Source organism: Syngnathus floridae, chromosome 7, assembly GCF_059516105.1.
Source record: "Syngnathus floridae isolate MCC-2025c chromosome 7, RoL_Sflo_1.0, whole genome shotgun sequence".
Taxonomy (NCBI): domain Eukaryota; kingdom Metazoa; phylum Chordata; class Actinopteri; order Syngnathiformes; family Syngnathidae; genus Syngnathus; species Syngnathus floridae.
In genome coordinates, this window is record NC_142419.1 from 18,729,537 (window position 1) to 18,744,108 (window position 14,572).

Sequence of the window (14,572 nt, forward strand, 5' to 3'; positions counted from 1 at the left end):
AGTGCCGCAACAAAATTTTCCCTGATGAAAGACTCGGATTTTGGAGTTTCGCTTTAAAAGCGGAAGTCGGCGCTCATTGGCCGACAGTATCATACAGGAAAAACAAAGCAAAGCAACTTCGGCAGGCCGAAGAAAGTTGGGGCAAGACAGTTGGACGAAGTCCGCGGCTGACTTGCGCCGTGGACTGCATCCAGGTCGCCCGAGAACGCGTGTGAGCTGAGCCATGAAGGACACCCCGGCGGACGTCGAGCTGTGGAAGGGCCACGTCGTCCAGCAGCTGCGCCGCCGAGACCAGGAGCAGCACCACACGTTCCGAGACCTCGTCTGCGCCTGTAAGAACTGCTGCATTGCCTTCGCTTGCCTCGTTCAAATGTGATTTTCACAAAGCGTCTGATTGCAAAATCCATTTGAATTGGATTCAAGCACTCGTTGGCAATGTTGGCACGCAGGCTCGCCTGTTGCTTGCCGCGCGTAATTGGCGTTCGCTCGCTGCAAGCGATTGCTATCAAATATGCCGGCCGGCCGGCCAGCCGTCGTGCGACGCAACGCGACGCGACGCGGCGGAACTGGTCGCGCCAGTCGGGTGGCTTTCCGCGCTCACTGCGGCCTTCTTTCAGACTCTCGGCTGCTGGACAGAGGGGGCGCGAGCGACTGGTTGCCGGCGGCGAGCTGCGGCGCCGTGGTCTGGTCCTCGCGTGCGCGTGCGCGTGTGCAGCAGCTTCACAAGGCCGCAGGAGAGGTCATCGCACGACGAACGACGTCACTCGCTGGCGATCTGCCGCTTCTTTCCATTTTTTGAACAGTCCCCCTTTTTGATTGTCTTGCAGTTGGCGTGTCAAGTGGTGGAGAAGCAGCAGCAGATGACAATCAAAGACAGCCTTTTGGATGGTCAGCGGGACAGGTATAAAAAAAAATAATAATTAAAAAAAAAGAAGAAGATTCCATCGACAGGTCGTTGCGGTGTTTGCAAAAGCAATATCTCCACCGACTTGTCTTTTGCTGGCAGGCTGCTGCAAGGCGAGCGCGGCCTGGCGGGCGCGCGCCAGCTCCGCCAGCAGCTGTACCTTCGGGCACAGCGGCTGGAAGTGGAGAACGGGCTGCTGAAGAGCAAGTACGACGCCCTGATGGAGCGCCAGCGGTGGGCCGAGCGGCGTCTCAGGGAGGAGAAGCTCCGGGGAAGCGGCCTGCTGGAGGACGTGATGGCGCTCAAGCGGCAGGCGGCCGCCCGCCTCAACCGGCGAAACGACAGACGCTCCAGGTGCGGTGGCTGGGCTTCCGTTTTTCTCCTGCTCCCGGTTGTGGACGTCAAGTCCAAGCCACCGTGCGTGTGCTGCTTTTGTGACTCAGAGTTCAAGACGCCAGCCAGCAGAAAGATCTGCAGACGGCTGCCAGCTCTATGGTCACCGCGGACGGGTGAGGCCTTCCCCCCCCTGGCGTCAGGCAGCGCCTAGATGGGGCAAAGAAAAGCCCTCAAATGTGGAGCGCAAATGATCTCTGCCCGCTCTAAGTATGCTGGCTGGCGCTTCTGCTCCCTCTCCCAAGCGCTTGTGTGTTTTGCAGCTGGACGTGTTTAGCACCTGGCAAAAAGTTGGCAGAAAAAGGTCAAGAAGGTCTCTTGAGGTGAGCTCCCCTAATTGGAAAAGAACTTTTCACCCTGCGCGAGATCACAAGGCGTTGTCGTTCTCAGATCTGCTACGGCATCCCGAAACTCTCTGAGGATCCCGGCGTCCATCAGAGAACTCTTTGAGTGAGCCCTAACCCTCTTTTGAAAGTCAGACAAAAGCACAAGCAGCTTCGTGGAGGATAAGGTCGCCGGCCTGGCATCCAGAGTCGAAACATGGACCTGGAATGAGGCTCAGCCCAAAACGGACGGAGCCTTAGGCCAAACCAAATTGGATTTAGGCTGAGTCCCGTGGGCGGGGCCACTGCGGCTGCGGTTCATCGGGGCTAACACTGAGCGCTGTCTACAGGAGGAGGCGGGGCCAGTCTGAGTGCGCTCCAGAAGAACAAGAGGAGCCGGCGCGCCCCGTCGGAGTCCCCGCGTCGGCAAGACTTCCCGGCCGGGCCCTGCACGTCCTGGTAAGGTCTCGTGAGCCCCGCTTTCTTCCTTCTCCTCCAAAGCCGCCCGACGTCTCTGGAGAGGCCTTCCTTCCTTCCTTCCTTCCTTCCTTCCTTCCTTCCTTCCTGGCCGGCCAGTCGCAAACGGACGCCCACAAAGAGGACGGCACACGTTTGTTAGCTTAGCTGCACAAAAGGAAAGCTGCTCTTTGATTTGACAGGAAGCTCACGAGCAGGGTGTCAACACAGCAGCGTTCTGCTCCAGCTCTGCCCTGCTGGCCAGCGCGGGAACCGACAGAGTGGTCAAAGTGTGGGAGGTCCGAGCAGGTTGGGCTTCCTTCCTTCCTTCCTTACCAAAACACAAGCTCCGGTGCTGCCCCGACATCCCGCTGACCGGTTTGGATTGCCGACGCCGACCGGTTTCTCTTGCCGACGCCTTCAGGTACCCTCAGACACCAGACCACCTTGGACGGGAGCACGGAGGGTCTGACCTGCGTCCAGTTTGACCCCACGGTGAGTAGCGCCTTTGACCTGGCTGCCTGTGACCTCTGACCCCGGCTCATCAAAAATCCCGCCTGCCCGCCCGCCATCGGCAGGGTCACCGAATTCTGGCGGGCTCCTACGACAAATCGGCTTTGCTGTGGTGTTTGGATCACCCGGTTGCCAAGGTAACGCTCGGGCAAGAGCCTGACTTGACCAACTGCGGATGGGCGCGTCTGACTCAGTGTGTGTGACGGACCGCGTGCGTGTCAGCTGACCCTGACGGGCCACAGCAGGAAGGTGACGGCGGCTCGCTTCAGCGGTCATCAAGTGGTGACGGGAAGCGCCGACGGGACCGTCAGGATATGGGACCTCCAACGCGCCGCCTGTATGTGCTGACCCGTGGCCGGCCGCCCGCCCGCCCGCCCGCCCGCCCGCTCGCTCGCTCGCTCGCTGGGCTGACTAACGCGCCTCGCCCGGTCCTTCAGGTGTCCACTTGGCCCGAGTGGCATCCTTCTGCAGCGATGTGGTCTGCTCGGAAAACGTGGCCATCAGCGGACATTTCGACCACAAGATCCGACTGTGGGACACCAGGTGAAAAAAGACCAAGGGTGCTTTGGCGGAGGCCTGTTCTACCCGAGAAAGCTTTCTTCCAGTCTAACGTGGGAATGTCTGGCGTGGGGCCCCAAATGCGGCCCCAGCGGCGTCTCGCAAGCGTCATTGAGTGCGTCATTGAGTGCGTGCGTCATTGAGGGCGTCACCGAGGGCGTGGGACGTGTTGTTTGGCTTCAGGCTGTCCACCTGCGTCCACTGCCTGTCGGTGCAGGGCAAAGTGACATCTTTGGACCTCAGCGCCGACGGCCGCCACCTGCTCAGCTGTTGCCGGGACGACGGGCTGCAGCTGCTGGATCTCCGCAGCTGGAGCCACGGCGGCGCCTCCTTCAGGTGAATGGTATTCCCTCTCTGCCCTGCCCAGCCCAGCCCAGCCCGTATTGGCTGAGCTGGCTAACGTGTCGCGCTTTGGGCTCAGAGCGGAAGGCTTCAAATGTGCCAGCGACAGCACCAAAGTGGCCATCAGGTGAGCTTTCCCTCGACTGTCCGCCACGCTTCTTCTTAATGCCCGCCCTCTCGTCAGCCCCGACGCTCGCTTCGTGGCGGCGGGATCGGTAGACGGCGCTGTCTACATCTGGAACGTCCCCGCTGGAAACCTGGAGACGCGCCTGGCTGACAAGCACAGGTACCGTCCGGCCCACGCGCGTTGTTCTTTGGAATTATGTGGCGTGGCGTGGTGTCCTGCCCTGCCCCGCCCTGCCCCGCCCCGCCCCTCCTTAACCTGCTTCTGCTTTGATTCTCCAGCGCGTCCGTCAGCGCTGTCTGCTGGTCGCCGTCCGGCGAGTACACGGCAAGTGTAGACAAAAAGGGACGGGCCGTCCTCTGGAGTGACATCTGAAGGGATTTTTGAGATGTTTTGGTTCTGGTCATCAATTATTGATACGCCGTTTGCCCGCGACTGAAATTGAGACGGTTAACACTTGACCAGCGAGTCAATGTTAAGCTGTTGCTTCTCTCTCAACGTTAGCCTTGTTTCTTTCTTTTTTAAGTGTAACTCTATTTGTGATGGTTTGTTGACACGTTTTGTGACTTTTAAAATGACTTTTAGCATCTGTTGTGCAATGAGAGCAATAATAAAAGAACAAGAAAAAGTGTGTCACTTTTGTTTGTTTTTCTTCCCTTTCCTTCAATTGTTGGCTTCAAGACGACAAATGAAGTCCAGGCCAGGCTTGACTTGGGGGATTTTGCAGTCGTGAGAATGCTTGCATTTTATCTTTATGTTGAGGGGAGAGGAGGGGAGCCGCGGCCCTGCCCTGCCCTGCCCTGCCCTGCCCTGCCCTGCCCTGCCCTGCCCTGCCCTGCCCTGCCCTGCCCTGCCCTGCCCTGCCCTGCCCTGCCCTGCCCTGCCCTGCCCTGCCCTGCCCAGCCCAGCCCAGCCCAGCCCAGCCCAGGCCCCGCCCTGCCCGCGTGTGCCTCCTTCACGCACCTGATTTGAGTGACCGACACGGCTCGCTGACGAGCTGATCGTCGGAACCGGCAGCAAGTAACGCTATCGATCAGGTGAGACCGGATGTCGTGCGTCGCGAGCTTGGGATCGCGCCCAATCCGTCGGCGAGCCTGGCCTGCTGGCTGGTTGGCTGGCTGGCTGGCTGGGTGGCGTGAGCGAGAGCGACGCACGCGCTGGGCGCTCCGCTGTGCGTGGCGGGCGGCACCCGAACCCTCTGCCAGCCAGCCAGCCAGCCAGCCAGCCGCGCTTCCAAAACGCCCACCTGTTGTCGCGTGGCAGCTTGACGTTGTCACACGCAGTTCGGCCGGCGTCAAAAACTTCATGCGGCCAGCAGGTGGCGACATTGTTAACGCTCTGGCTTTGAAAAGGTGAAATGGAGAAAAATGTTCTTGGATTTCTTGATCCTTTTGATGCACTTGTTTTAGTTCACATTTTTGCCCTCTAGAAGCTCCCTGCGATGAGTGGCTGGGTGGGGTGGGGTGGGGGCTCTCCTCTGATCATGTGACTACAGAGAACACTTCCTCCCTTCAGTTTCCACGGTGACGGGATCCCTCCTCCTCCTCGTCGTCGTCGTCGTCCTCCTCCTCCTCCTCCTCCTCCTCCTCTTCCTCTCATTCTCATCATCTTTGGTGTGTCCACTTGCTCGTCATCGTTGGCATCAGGATGGCAGATAAAGGAACCAGGTAGCTTTGTGTGTGCGTGTGCGCGCGTGTGTGCGTGCGAGTGTGTGTGTGCGCGCGCGCGCGTGTGGTCGTGTGATCCCTGAGTGGTTGGAAATCCTCCACGCGTGTTTTTTCTTACCTACGCAATCGTGCAGTGATAGGAGGCGACACATTTCAAACTTGATGTCAAATGGTGTGTGTGACGTCATCGTGTCAAACGTGTGTGGGTGTGTGTCGGTGTTTGTGCAGTGTGCACACATGCAGCGAGAGACGTGAGCGCGTAGAAGCCGGTTACCACGACAACGCGGCAGAAAGCACACGTCGAGAAAGTCGAGGGAAGTTTTAAAGTCACCTGAAGCGGATGGAATTTCGGAAGTCACATTGACGTAGGCTTGAGCAGGAAGTGGGAAAAAATTGAAACAAAAGAAAAAAAGAGAAAGAAAATCACCACCGAGCACGTGACTTTCCTTCGAGGCGTGAAAAATAGCCTGAAAGTATTCCTCTAAATATTTGGAAGCGCGCGTCGTCTGTGTGCATGTTGTTTGCTCAGAGTGTCCAAAGGAATTGAGGCATCGCTTGATGAAATCTTGGACGGAATGAGCTCCATTTTGTCGCGCGCCTTTCAGGCTCTCGACACAAAGTGCGCTCTCATTTATGCGCTCCTGCGTGAAAAGGGATTGATTGATTGATTGATTGATTGATTGATTGATTGATTGATTGATTGATTGATTGATTGACTGGAATCCCTCCCCAAAAAATCAAAGCCTTCGTTTGCTTTGGAAAACAACATGTCGGAATGCTGTTGCAATTGTACTGCTGCCCCCCAGCGGCCAAGGCACGCACAACGGAAGGAGCAGCATGCTCTTTGAATGGAAGCACAAAGTGTGGCTCAAAGTCAGCACTGTGACGCACAAGACTGAAGCATTCTAGAGGAAAGATCAGATGGCGAGGCTCTCTTTCAGAACCCAGCCTAATCCCGGACGTGTGCTCTCGTTTTCAGAGTTTTTAAAAAAGCCAGTCCCAACGGGAAGGTGAGTGTTCCGCCTTTGCTTTTCGGCGCCGCCGCCGGACGGGCCCGCTTGACCGACCGCCGTGCACGGGTCTCTTCAGCTCACCGTCTACCTGGGCAAGAGGGACTTTGTGGACCACGTGGAGCGCGTGGAGCCCGTCGGTAAGAGAAGCTCCGGGGCGTTTGCGGGCGACGCCGTGCTCAAGCGCTCCCATGCCTTTTCTCAACAGATGGCGTCATCCTGATCGACCCCGAGTACTTGAAGGAGAGAAAAGGTTTGGAGGAGAGCCGGCCGCCGGAGGGTCCCACCGTCCCTTTTGCCGAGACGTCTTTGTTGTCTTGCAGTGTTTGTCACACTCACCTGCGCTTTCCGATACGGGCGCGAAGATTTGGACGTGCTGGGCTTGACCTTTCGCAAAGATTTGTTTGTGGCCAACGAGCAGGTGTTTCCCGCTCTTGGCGACCAGAAGACCCCCTTGACTCGTTTGCAGGAGCGCCTGATGAAGAAACTGGGAGAGCACGCCTACCCGTTCACATTGCAGGTACGGCCTGAGCCGAGCCGAGCCGAGCCGAGCCGAGCCGAGCCGAGCCGAGCAGGCCTCCTTCCTCGCGTCCAAACGCTCCTCCTTGAGGGCCGAGTCTCGCGCTCCTTTGTTGGGGTTTGAAGAAGCAGACCCATTTTCTCTTGCAGATCCCGCTCAACCTGCCGTGTTCTGTGACGCTGCAGCCGGGCCCGGAGGACACCGGGAAGGTAGCCGCGCCCGGCGACCGACCGCTGGGCTTGCCCCCGTGCTGTTTTGCTCCCGCTTTGTCTGCTGACGGTACTTGGGCAAAAAATGAAATGAGCCAGCGAGTGCGTGTGTGTGTGTGTGTGTGTGTTGTTCAGGCCTGTGGTGTGGACTTTGAAGTCAAAGTGTTTTGTGCGGACAACGCTGAGGAAAAGATCCACAAAAGGTAAAAGGCTTCCGTTCCTGCGCATGCATTATGAATGCCAGTGCATTAGTGGCGCAAAGCGCGATCAATAACATTAGTAGCGGCGGCGGCGGCAACGGCAGGAACTCCGTTCGGCTGGTGATCCGCAAGATTCAGTTTGCGCCGGAGAAAGCCGGGCCTCAGCCCAGCGCCGAGATCACCCGCCACTTCCTGATGTCGGACAAACCTCTGCACCTGGAGGCGTCCCTGGACAAGCAGGTGAGCCCAACAAATGAAGACAGGCAGAGAGAGAGAGAGAGAGAGAGAGAGAGAGAGAGAGATTGTGCCGCCATGCCCTCTTGCTTTCAGATTTACTACCACGGCGAGCCCATCAGCGTCAACGTTCACGTCACCAACAACACCAACAAGACGGTCAAGAAGATGAAGGTGTCAGGTACGGCCCCGGCCGGCTCTCGGAGCCTTTGCTCGCCGGCTCGCCGATCCTTTGCTCGTCTCCGCTGACCCTCGCCCCGTCTTTCGCAGTGCGACAGTACGCCGACATCTGCCTCTTCAACACGGCGCAGTACAAATGTCCCGTGGCCTGGCAAGAGTCCGAGTGAGTCCCAGCCATAGTCCAACGCGGGCGGGGCCTGGCCCCTTTTAGAAACGGGGTTGTTAGCTTCCACGTCTGAGCGCAAACGTGGCTCGCGGCAACGTGGTGGTGGTGGTGGTGGTGGTGGCGGGCGGCGGCGGGCGGGCGGCATTAGCTCCCTCATGTCGACGGAAGGCGGAGATGCGGTCGAGATGTGGCAGAATATCCTCAGGGCCAGCCATTTGTCTTCCTAGTGACGTGGTGGCTTCCAGTTCCACCTTGTGCAAGGTTTTCACCCTGACGCCGTTTCTGTCCAACAATCGAGAGAAACGAGGCCTGGCGCTGGACGGCAAGTTGAAGCACGAAGACACCAACTTGGCTTCCAGCACGCAGTGAGTCGGCCGGCGCGCCTTGCAGTGTTTGGCTACAATGAACCCGAGAAAAACTACATACAGGACAATATTGAGAAAAGTCTGACGCCAAGGAACGTTGTGTTCAGATTGCGGGAGGGCGCCGACAAGGAGATGTTGGGCATCGTGGTGTCGTACAAAGTCAAAGTCAAGCTGCTGGTTTCTCGAGGCGGGTCAGTTTTTTTTCCCTTGTCCATGTTAGGCCTCCTAGTGGCCAAAGTCAAATGGCACCAAAGCCACGTGATCATGAGCATGTTTTGTTGTGGTCTGCAGGCTCCTGGGAGACCTGGCCCCCAGGTAAGCTTGCACCTTTCCGTCACAGTTGTCCAAAAATCTCTTGACTTGGCTTTGTTCCAAGGCGATGAAGCCCCTTTTTTTTTAGGGGGGGGGGGGGAATGGGAATTGTTGTCAAGTTGCAAATGGTTCTCCAAACAAGCAGATGGCAGACATCTCGGCTGACGCTGCAGGCTGAGTGCAAATCGCACCAATTTGGCCAATTCCAAATTTGTGATCAGCTGTTCTGTTCACCAGTGACGTGTCGCTGGAACTTCCCTTCACGCTGATGCACCCCAAGCCTTGGGAGGAGTCGCTTGATGGCGAAGAGAGTAAGATTTGCCTTGGCGCCTCCTCGCAACGGACACGGCTGTCTCATTTGTTTTGGCTTGCAGCTGCTGACGAAGCCCAGAGCGACACCAACCTGATCCAGTTTGATGCCAAGTAAGCATTGCGTGCGTGCATCAAGTGGATGATGGCTTCATGTGTCTGCTGTTGAGATCTGACATGACACCATGCACTGACATTGTGTGATGAACAAATTTCCATCCATCCCTTCTTCTTTGGCAGCTCAGGCTCTAGTTTATCTTGAAACCAAATCTGCAATCTTTAGTCATCTTTCTCCTCTTTTAGTATGTCACAGTATCCCATGGCTAGTGACCAGTGGGCTAATCATGTCCTTGGGGCTAACTGTAGTGCCTGCCAAAGCAAAAACTCCATCTTTTTTGGGGTGCTTTCACGGTCTGTGGTAGACATCAGCGTCCTCGCAGCCCTCAGCTAGCCAAAGTCACGTGACCAAACTCAGCAAACAGGTGAGCAACTGTGATGTCATTTTTAGAGGACAACGTGTCGCAAAAATCCCCCCCCCACACACACACACGCGCGCGCTCGCAGGGATGGATCAAAATGGCTCGATTCAACGGCTTTATTCGTTTTTGTTTTTTTAATTTTTTGCTGGAGCACTTGCGCTGGAGGTGCCGTTTCACGTGGTCACTCACGCTCTCACTCACGCTCTCACTCACGCTCTCACTCACGCTCTCACTCACTCACTCACTCATTCACTCACTCACTCACTCACTCACTCACTCACTCACTCACTCACTCACTCACTCACTCACTCACTCACTCACTCACTCACTCACTCACTCACTCACTCACTCACTCACTCACTCACGTGGGGCTTTTTCTTTGGCTCTTGTGCTCCGTAGCGCTGACGACGACATCATCTTTGAAGACTTTGCCCGTCAGCGGCTTATCGGCGCGAAAGACGACGAGGACGAAGAGGCGGCGGAGGTCAACGACAGATAGAGCCGGCCAGGACGAGCGGGGAAGAGCGGGCGAGAGTGGGGGCGCCGTTCCGTCCGTCCGTCCGTCCGCTTGCAGGTCCCGGAAACGCTCTGCTCGTTTGTCTCCTCCAACATGCGCGTCTGCCTCGTTAGCTTAGTCGGACGGACGACAACCCGGGCATAGTTTCGGCGTCATTCCACGGCCGATCGGATTTTGCTTTGAACATCCCCGTGCACGCGCGTTCGCTTTGGCACGGGAGATGGATACGTTTTCATGGTCGCGTCTCGGAATAGTTGAACGTGCGCGGCTTCATTCCGAAGACCTCTTACGTCGCGGGGTGTTGAAACCAGTTCGCGCCTTGCACCCGAACAGGGGACACAACTTAATCAATCGCATCAAATGATCGCCAGGTCGATACATCTCGTCAAGTAACCGCTCTTTGTACCTACATGCGGATGGATCCAAATAAAGCACGTTAATGTTAGGCATTTGCAATTGTTTCTTCACTCAACTCGTGAAAATAAATGTCTTTTGAATTTCAATCACCATCGTCCCCCGCCCGGAATGAGGAGGAGGAGGAGTCAAGCGGCGAGTGTGGGGCGACGCTGTCGGGTTGCCATGGTTACTGCCTCGCTCACAACGCTGGCGACTGGCGAGACGAGGCGAGGCGAGGCGAGGCGAGTCAGGCGGCTGGAACGTGAGCTCGCTGCGCTGGCAAGCGCCCAGCCAAGCTGACTGAGGACGTTCCGGGGACGGATGCACACAGCAGACGCACGGAGACGTCCAAGGACGTGAAGGACGCGCGCAGGAGCAGCAGCCATGGAGAGAGTGTGAGTCTTGCGGTAAGCCTCCGTAGCGTTCGGGATCGCTGCGCTTTTTTCTTTTCTTTTCTTTTGTCATCTTTGCGGCAGGAGACAGGAAATTGGAGTTGGGGGGGGGGGAGTGGATTTGTCCCGCATGACCGTGACGAGGGTCGGGCTGAAATGTAGACGCGACGGTGACGCAAGCCAAAGTGCGTTCTGCTTTCCTCTCGCGCCCTCGTTGGCGTGACGTCACGGCGCTCCCCCGAGAGATGCTGCTGTTGCTAGGTTACTGCTGCCGTTTTGGGGAGCGACGTGGTGTGGGGGAAGGGAGGGGAGAGACGTGCTGATGCTGATGCTGCCGCGATGCTGCTGCTGCGATGCTGCTGCTGCTGCTGCTGCGATGATGATGATGATGATGATGCTGCTGCGATGATGCCGCTACGATGATGCCGCGACGGTGCCCCGACGATGCCCCGACGTTGCCCTGACGATGCGTAGCGCCACCCCCACGCTTCCACGTTCTGGAACCACTTGAGCTAGGGACCGGAAACTTTGGTCTCTCCTCCAGGAAGGATGACGTCTCGCGAGGAGGCTTCCACCTCACGCAGGTTCTTCCAGTACGTGGAGGACAGATGCCTCCAGGCATACGACGAGCTGGTCATCCAGAACGCGGCCGACATTTCCCGAGAGAGTGACCGCGTTCGACACGATGCCAATTGGACCTACTTGCAGGAGAAGAAACTGAAGAAACGGCAAGGGGAAGCAATAAAGAGGTGAGCCAGAGGATAAGCGGCGATGAAAATGGATGGAAGGATGCTGTTGTCGTTCTTGTTGGTTCCCATTTGTGCTGGCTGGCTTCAATTGCCCTTTGCTCCGTTGGTCGGCCGGCTGGCTGGCTTGCTTCCCGCGCCTGCCGTGCCTTTCACCCGGCACGCTTCTACTCCTTTGTAGGCTGGACGACGAGGCCAGCGGCGCCAGCGACGCCGTCTGCTGCGGGAAGCATTTGCGAATGGGTCTGGCCACCGTGCCGGCAGCGGCGCGGGACGGCCCGGCCGCTCCCAGCCTCGGCCCCCGCCCGGCGGCCTTCGGCGTCCGCTCTCACTCCCTCGACTCGGTGGGCGGCGACCCTGACGAGCGCAAGCAGCCGCCGCCCAAACCCAGGAGGGACCCTAACACCAAATTGAGCAGCAGCTCCGAGGCCCTCGCGACCCAAGACGAAGGTGCTCGCTCTCTGGCTCTCTGGCTCTCTGGCTCTCTGGCTCTCTGGCTCTCTGGCTCTCTGGCTCCCTGGCTCTCTGGCTCTATCGGCTCTATCTCTGGCTCTCTGGCTCTCTGGCTCTCTGGCTCCCTGGCTCTATCTCGCTCTCTGGCTCCATCTCGCTCTCTGGCTCTCTGGCTGTCTCTATCTGGCTCGCTCGCAGCTGCACTCTCAGCCTGACACGCTTGTCGTTTGTCTTTCTTCTTTGACGGCTCGCAGTTCATATCCCGCACGCGTACGGCGGCGAGGACTGGAAGAAGACGCCTCCGCCCAAACCCAAACGCAACCCAAACACGCAACTCAGCTCGTCCTTCGACGAAACAGCCCACGCGTGTAACCACGGCAAGGAGAGCTGGCCCGACCCGGACGAGTCCGAGTCGGTTTACATCGAGATGAGCGGAAACGTCTGGGCTCAAAGCGGAGAGGAGCAGAACGAGTCAGTGTACGAGGAAATGACGTACTCGGAGTCGTGCCGCATCCCGCAACCCTTTCCCAATCTCCTGACGCACCGGCCGCCGCTGCTGCTCTTGCCGCCGTTCCATCCTCAGCGCTCGCCCAATTCCGACGAGTCTCCGCTGACCCCCGTGGACGTCACGCAGCTGACCGCGCCGGGGAAAAAGGCGGGGCCGAGCAGAGACGAAGAGGAGTGGCCGCCCACGCCCAGCGTCACGTCTTCGGGGCGCTCGTCGGCGCCGCCGCTGGCTTCCGGCCGCCGCGCGTCCTCCGGCTTCGCCCACGACGGGAAGGTGTACCCACGCAGCCAATCGGCGTGCCCCTCCCCCGTGAGCCTGGCCCGCTCTCGGACGCCCGTCGGCCCGAAGAGGCCGCCTCCCTACGCCGCCTTGATGGCCGCCCGGCCGCCGGAGGCCGGCTCGGCCACGTCGCCGGATGACCTGGCCAAGGCGGAGCGGAGGAGCGGCCGCGCCGCCGAAGGTACGTACGTCGGTGGCGTGTCGCCATCCAATCGTGTTCCGTCTGGAATTGCGTCCCGTCTGGAAGTGGCCGTCCCAACTTGCTGTTTGTTGTTTGAGGACAGATGTCAAGGCTCGGCGTCAAGTCAAGGCTTCCGCGTCGGGGACGCCGCGGGACCATCCCGCCCTCAGCCAGGTAACAAAGTCACTCGCAGCATTGGCGTACTGGTCTGAGAAAAAAAACCCTCCGGTCAGACGTGCGCGTCAAATATTGAATGCCAAGAAAAAAAGCTAGCGCTTTGGCGCCACGGTGAACTACGCTACGCGCTCGTCACGGTTCCCAAATGCTTCCGTTGAGGGAAACGAGAGAAGATGGCTGACGGACGGCCTTTGCTCCGCTCCGCAGATGGCGTGGCCGTGCGGGGACGCCACCATGATGGACACCATCGAGAAGAAACGAGGTTTGTGCCGCGAGATCAAAAATCGCCGGCGGGCCGACCTCGGAGACGGCTCGCCCGTCGAGCGGCGGAGGAAACAACCGCCGCCCTACTCGGCGGCCATCTTGTGGGACACCGCCATCTGAGTCTGGGTGCCTTCTTGTTGTCTGCCGTCCATCAGTCCGCACCAAACGTGACCTGGACCAAGCGAGCGCCGGCGGCCGCAGCGTGGCCAAAGCACTTGAAAGGGAGCTCAAGCCAAACACGTGGACAGCAACAATACGTACTTTGACGTTCTTCCTCTTTTCATTTTCTCGACTTTCGTAAGGTCACTTCGTTCCACCAGGTTGTTTTTCCAAAAATGCCCCGGCTAGGTTTTACACCAGGAGGATGACTTTGATTTTCAAAACAGGTAAAAGTCAAGGCCGCCGTTTAACCACGACTGAGGCTTTCCTCGATTCTGTACGCACAGACAGTTGCGGCTAAAAAAAGGCAATGTGTTGACGGCTTGGCTTTGGTTCCCCTTTCAAACGGAGACGATGGAAAAGCACGGGCGCCGTCATAAAGGACTGCAGGCAGGCAGACATTTGCAAAGCAAGATCCTCCAAAAAGGGACGACGGGCTGCCCCTCAGAACTCGGGCTGTTCCCCCGAACTCGGATGTTCCCGTTTTGTCACGAAAGCGTCTTTGCCCACGTGGGCCAGCAAAGGCAGCGTCGCTTGAGTCTTGAAAATGGACCATGTTTCCTCCCGTTGGCAAACGGGAAGGGATGTGCTGTTGAGAGTCTGGAATTGCCAGTGTTCAATGTTTGTCATTCACTTGTTGTCTAGTTGTTGTGACGCAGCGTGCAACTTTGGAGAGGTAAGTAAGTGACAAGCCAAAAAGACAAAGCCGGGCTTTTCACACGCCTTTGGGATCACTTGAAAGCACAACATTTCACAATGCGTTCCTTGATATGTCATTGGGGTTATCGATGAGGAAAGTGGTGAAGCGCGACCGCAAGTGTTTGTCTTTTTGCTCCGGATTCCATGTTGTCTGCTGCCGAGGCGACGAGACAGACACGCGGCTGGGCGAGCGAGAGCGATACATGCACCTCAGGTCGATCGATCGGCCGGCTGCGAGCGTTGGCTCCATCAAACGTGGCGGACACGTGCGTGCTTTCCTGTTCCGCTTGGCTTTGCCAAGTGTGCGATGGAAAAGATCTGTCCCTGATTTTATTTGATCTGAAAAACCTTGGTTGCTTTTGGGTATCGCAATTGGCGAGTGTGAAGGTGGATCGATAGACATCTTTTTTGTTTTGTTATTGACTGTACTTGATATGCTATGAAATATTGGCGTGCTCTCGAGCTTTTTAGTTGTTTTCACTTCTGGTGCTTTGAAACTGGCAGATTAAAAATAATATTCAAACTCAAATCAAGAGT

The 14,572-nt window shown here is 57.6% G+C and overlaps 4 protein-coding genes across 9 annotated transcripts in view; 3 read left to right on the plus strand and 1 right to left on the minus strand.

Annotated features, from left to right (window-relative positions):
* ints4 (integrator complex subunit 4) overlaps positions 1-2,985 on the minus strand; it is a 44,023-nt gene extending 41,038 nt beyond the window's left edge. Inside the window, exon 1 of the mRNA XM_088381766.1 lies at positions 2,975-2,985. The gene's annotated coding sequence lies outside the window, so the exon portion shown is untranslated. The remainder of the gene's footprint in view (positions 1-2,974) is intronic.
* atg16l2 (autophagy related 16 like 2) lies at positions 13-4,244 on the plus strand. Of its 2 annotated transcripts, XM_088381787.1 has the most exons (17): positions 18-332; positions 618-739; positions 828-901; positions 1,007-1,258; positions 1,348-1,413; positions 1,561-1,620; positions 1,688-1,747; positions 1,971-2,079; positions 2,280-2,385; positions 2,501-2,571; positions 2,655-2,726; positions 2,812-2,926; positions 3,027-3,132; positions 3,331-3,483; positions 3,569-3,616; positions 3,674-3,775; positions 3,895-4,244. In XM_088381787.1, exons 1-17 carry the CDS (start codon positions 224-226, stop codon positions 3,986-3,988), a joined length of 1,719 nt encoding a protein of 572 aa, XP_088237913.1. In that variant the 5' UTR covers positions 18-223; the 3' UTR covers positions 3,989-4,244. The 2 variants fall into 2 exon arrangements, with proteins under 2 accessions (XP_088237914.1, XP_088237913.1); XM_088381788.1 differs by lacking the exon at positions 618-739 and having other exon boundaries at positions 13-332.
* A 259-nt stretch (positions 4,245-4,503) lies between these two features.
* On the plus strand, positions 4,504-10,226 carry arrb1 (arrestin, beta 1). 4 transcript variants are annotated; one of them, XM_088381796.1, is made up of 18 exons: positions 4,504-4,650; positions 5,129-5,280; positions 6,260-6,290; positions 6,370-6,430; positions 6,499-6,543; positions 6,614-6,810; positions 6,960-7,019; positions 7,155-7,222; positions 7,324-7,459; positions 7,550-7,634; positions 7,724-7,796; positions 8,027-8,164; positions 8,272-8,355; positions 8,456-8,479; positions 8,714-8,787; positions 8,851-8,899; positions 9,089-9,267; positions 9,664-10,226. In XM_088381796.1, the coding sequence occupies exons 2-17, from the start codon at positions 5,261-5,263 to the stop codon at positions 9,234-9,236; spliced, it is 1,293 nt and encodes a 430-aa protein (XP_088237922.1). In that variant the 5' UTR covers positions 4,504-4,650; positions 5,129-5,260; the 3' UTR covers positions 9,237-9,267; positions 9,664-10,226. The 4 variants fall into 4 exon arrangements, with proteins under 4 accessions (XP_088237922.1, XP_088237924.1, XP_088237925.1 ...); XM_088381797.1 differs by lacking the exon at positions 4,504-4,650 and adding an exon at positions 4,827-4,965; XM_088381798.1 differs by lacking the exon at positions 9,089-9,267.
* A 161-nt stretch (positions 10,227-10,387) lies between these two features.
* LOC148395869 (neuronal tyrosine-phosphorylated phosphoinositide-3-kinase adapter 2-like) lies at positions 10,388-14,564 on the plus strand. Of its 2 annotated transcripts, none has more exons than XM_088381794.1 (6): positions 10,388-10,584; positions 11,114-11,318; positions 11,497-11,765; positions 12,023-12,736; positions 12,840-12,910; positions 13,121-14,564. In XM_088381794.1, the coding sequence occupies exons 2-6, from the start codon at positions 11,119-11,121 to the stop codon at positions 13,295-13,297; spliced, it is 1,431 nt and encodes a 476-aa protein (XP_088237920.1). In that variant the 5' UTR covers positions 10,388-10,584; positions 11,114-11,118; the 3' UTR covers positions 13,298-14,564. The 2 variants fall into 2 exon arrangements, with proteins under 2 accessions (XP_088237920.1, XP_088237921.1); XM_088381795.1 differs by having other exon boundaries at positions 10,388-10,572.
* Positions 14,565-14,572: the final 8 nt, after the last annotated feature.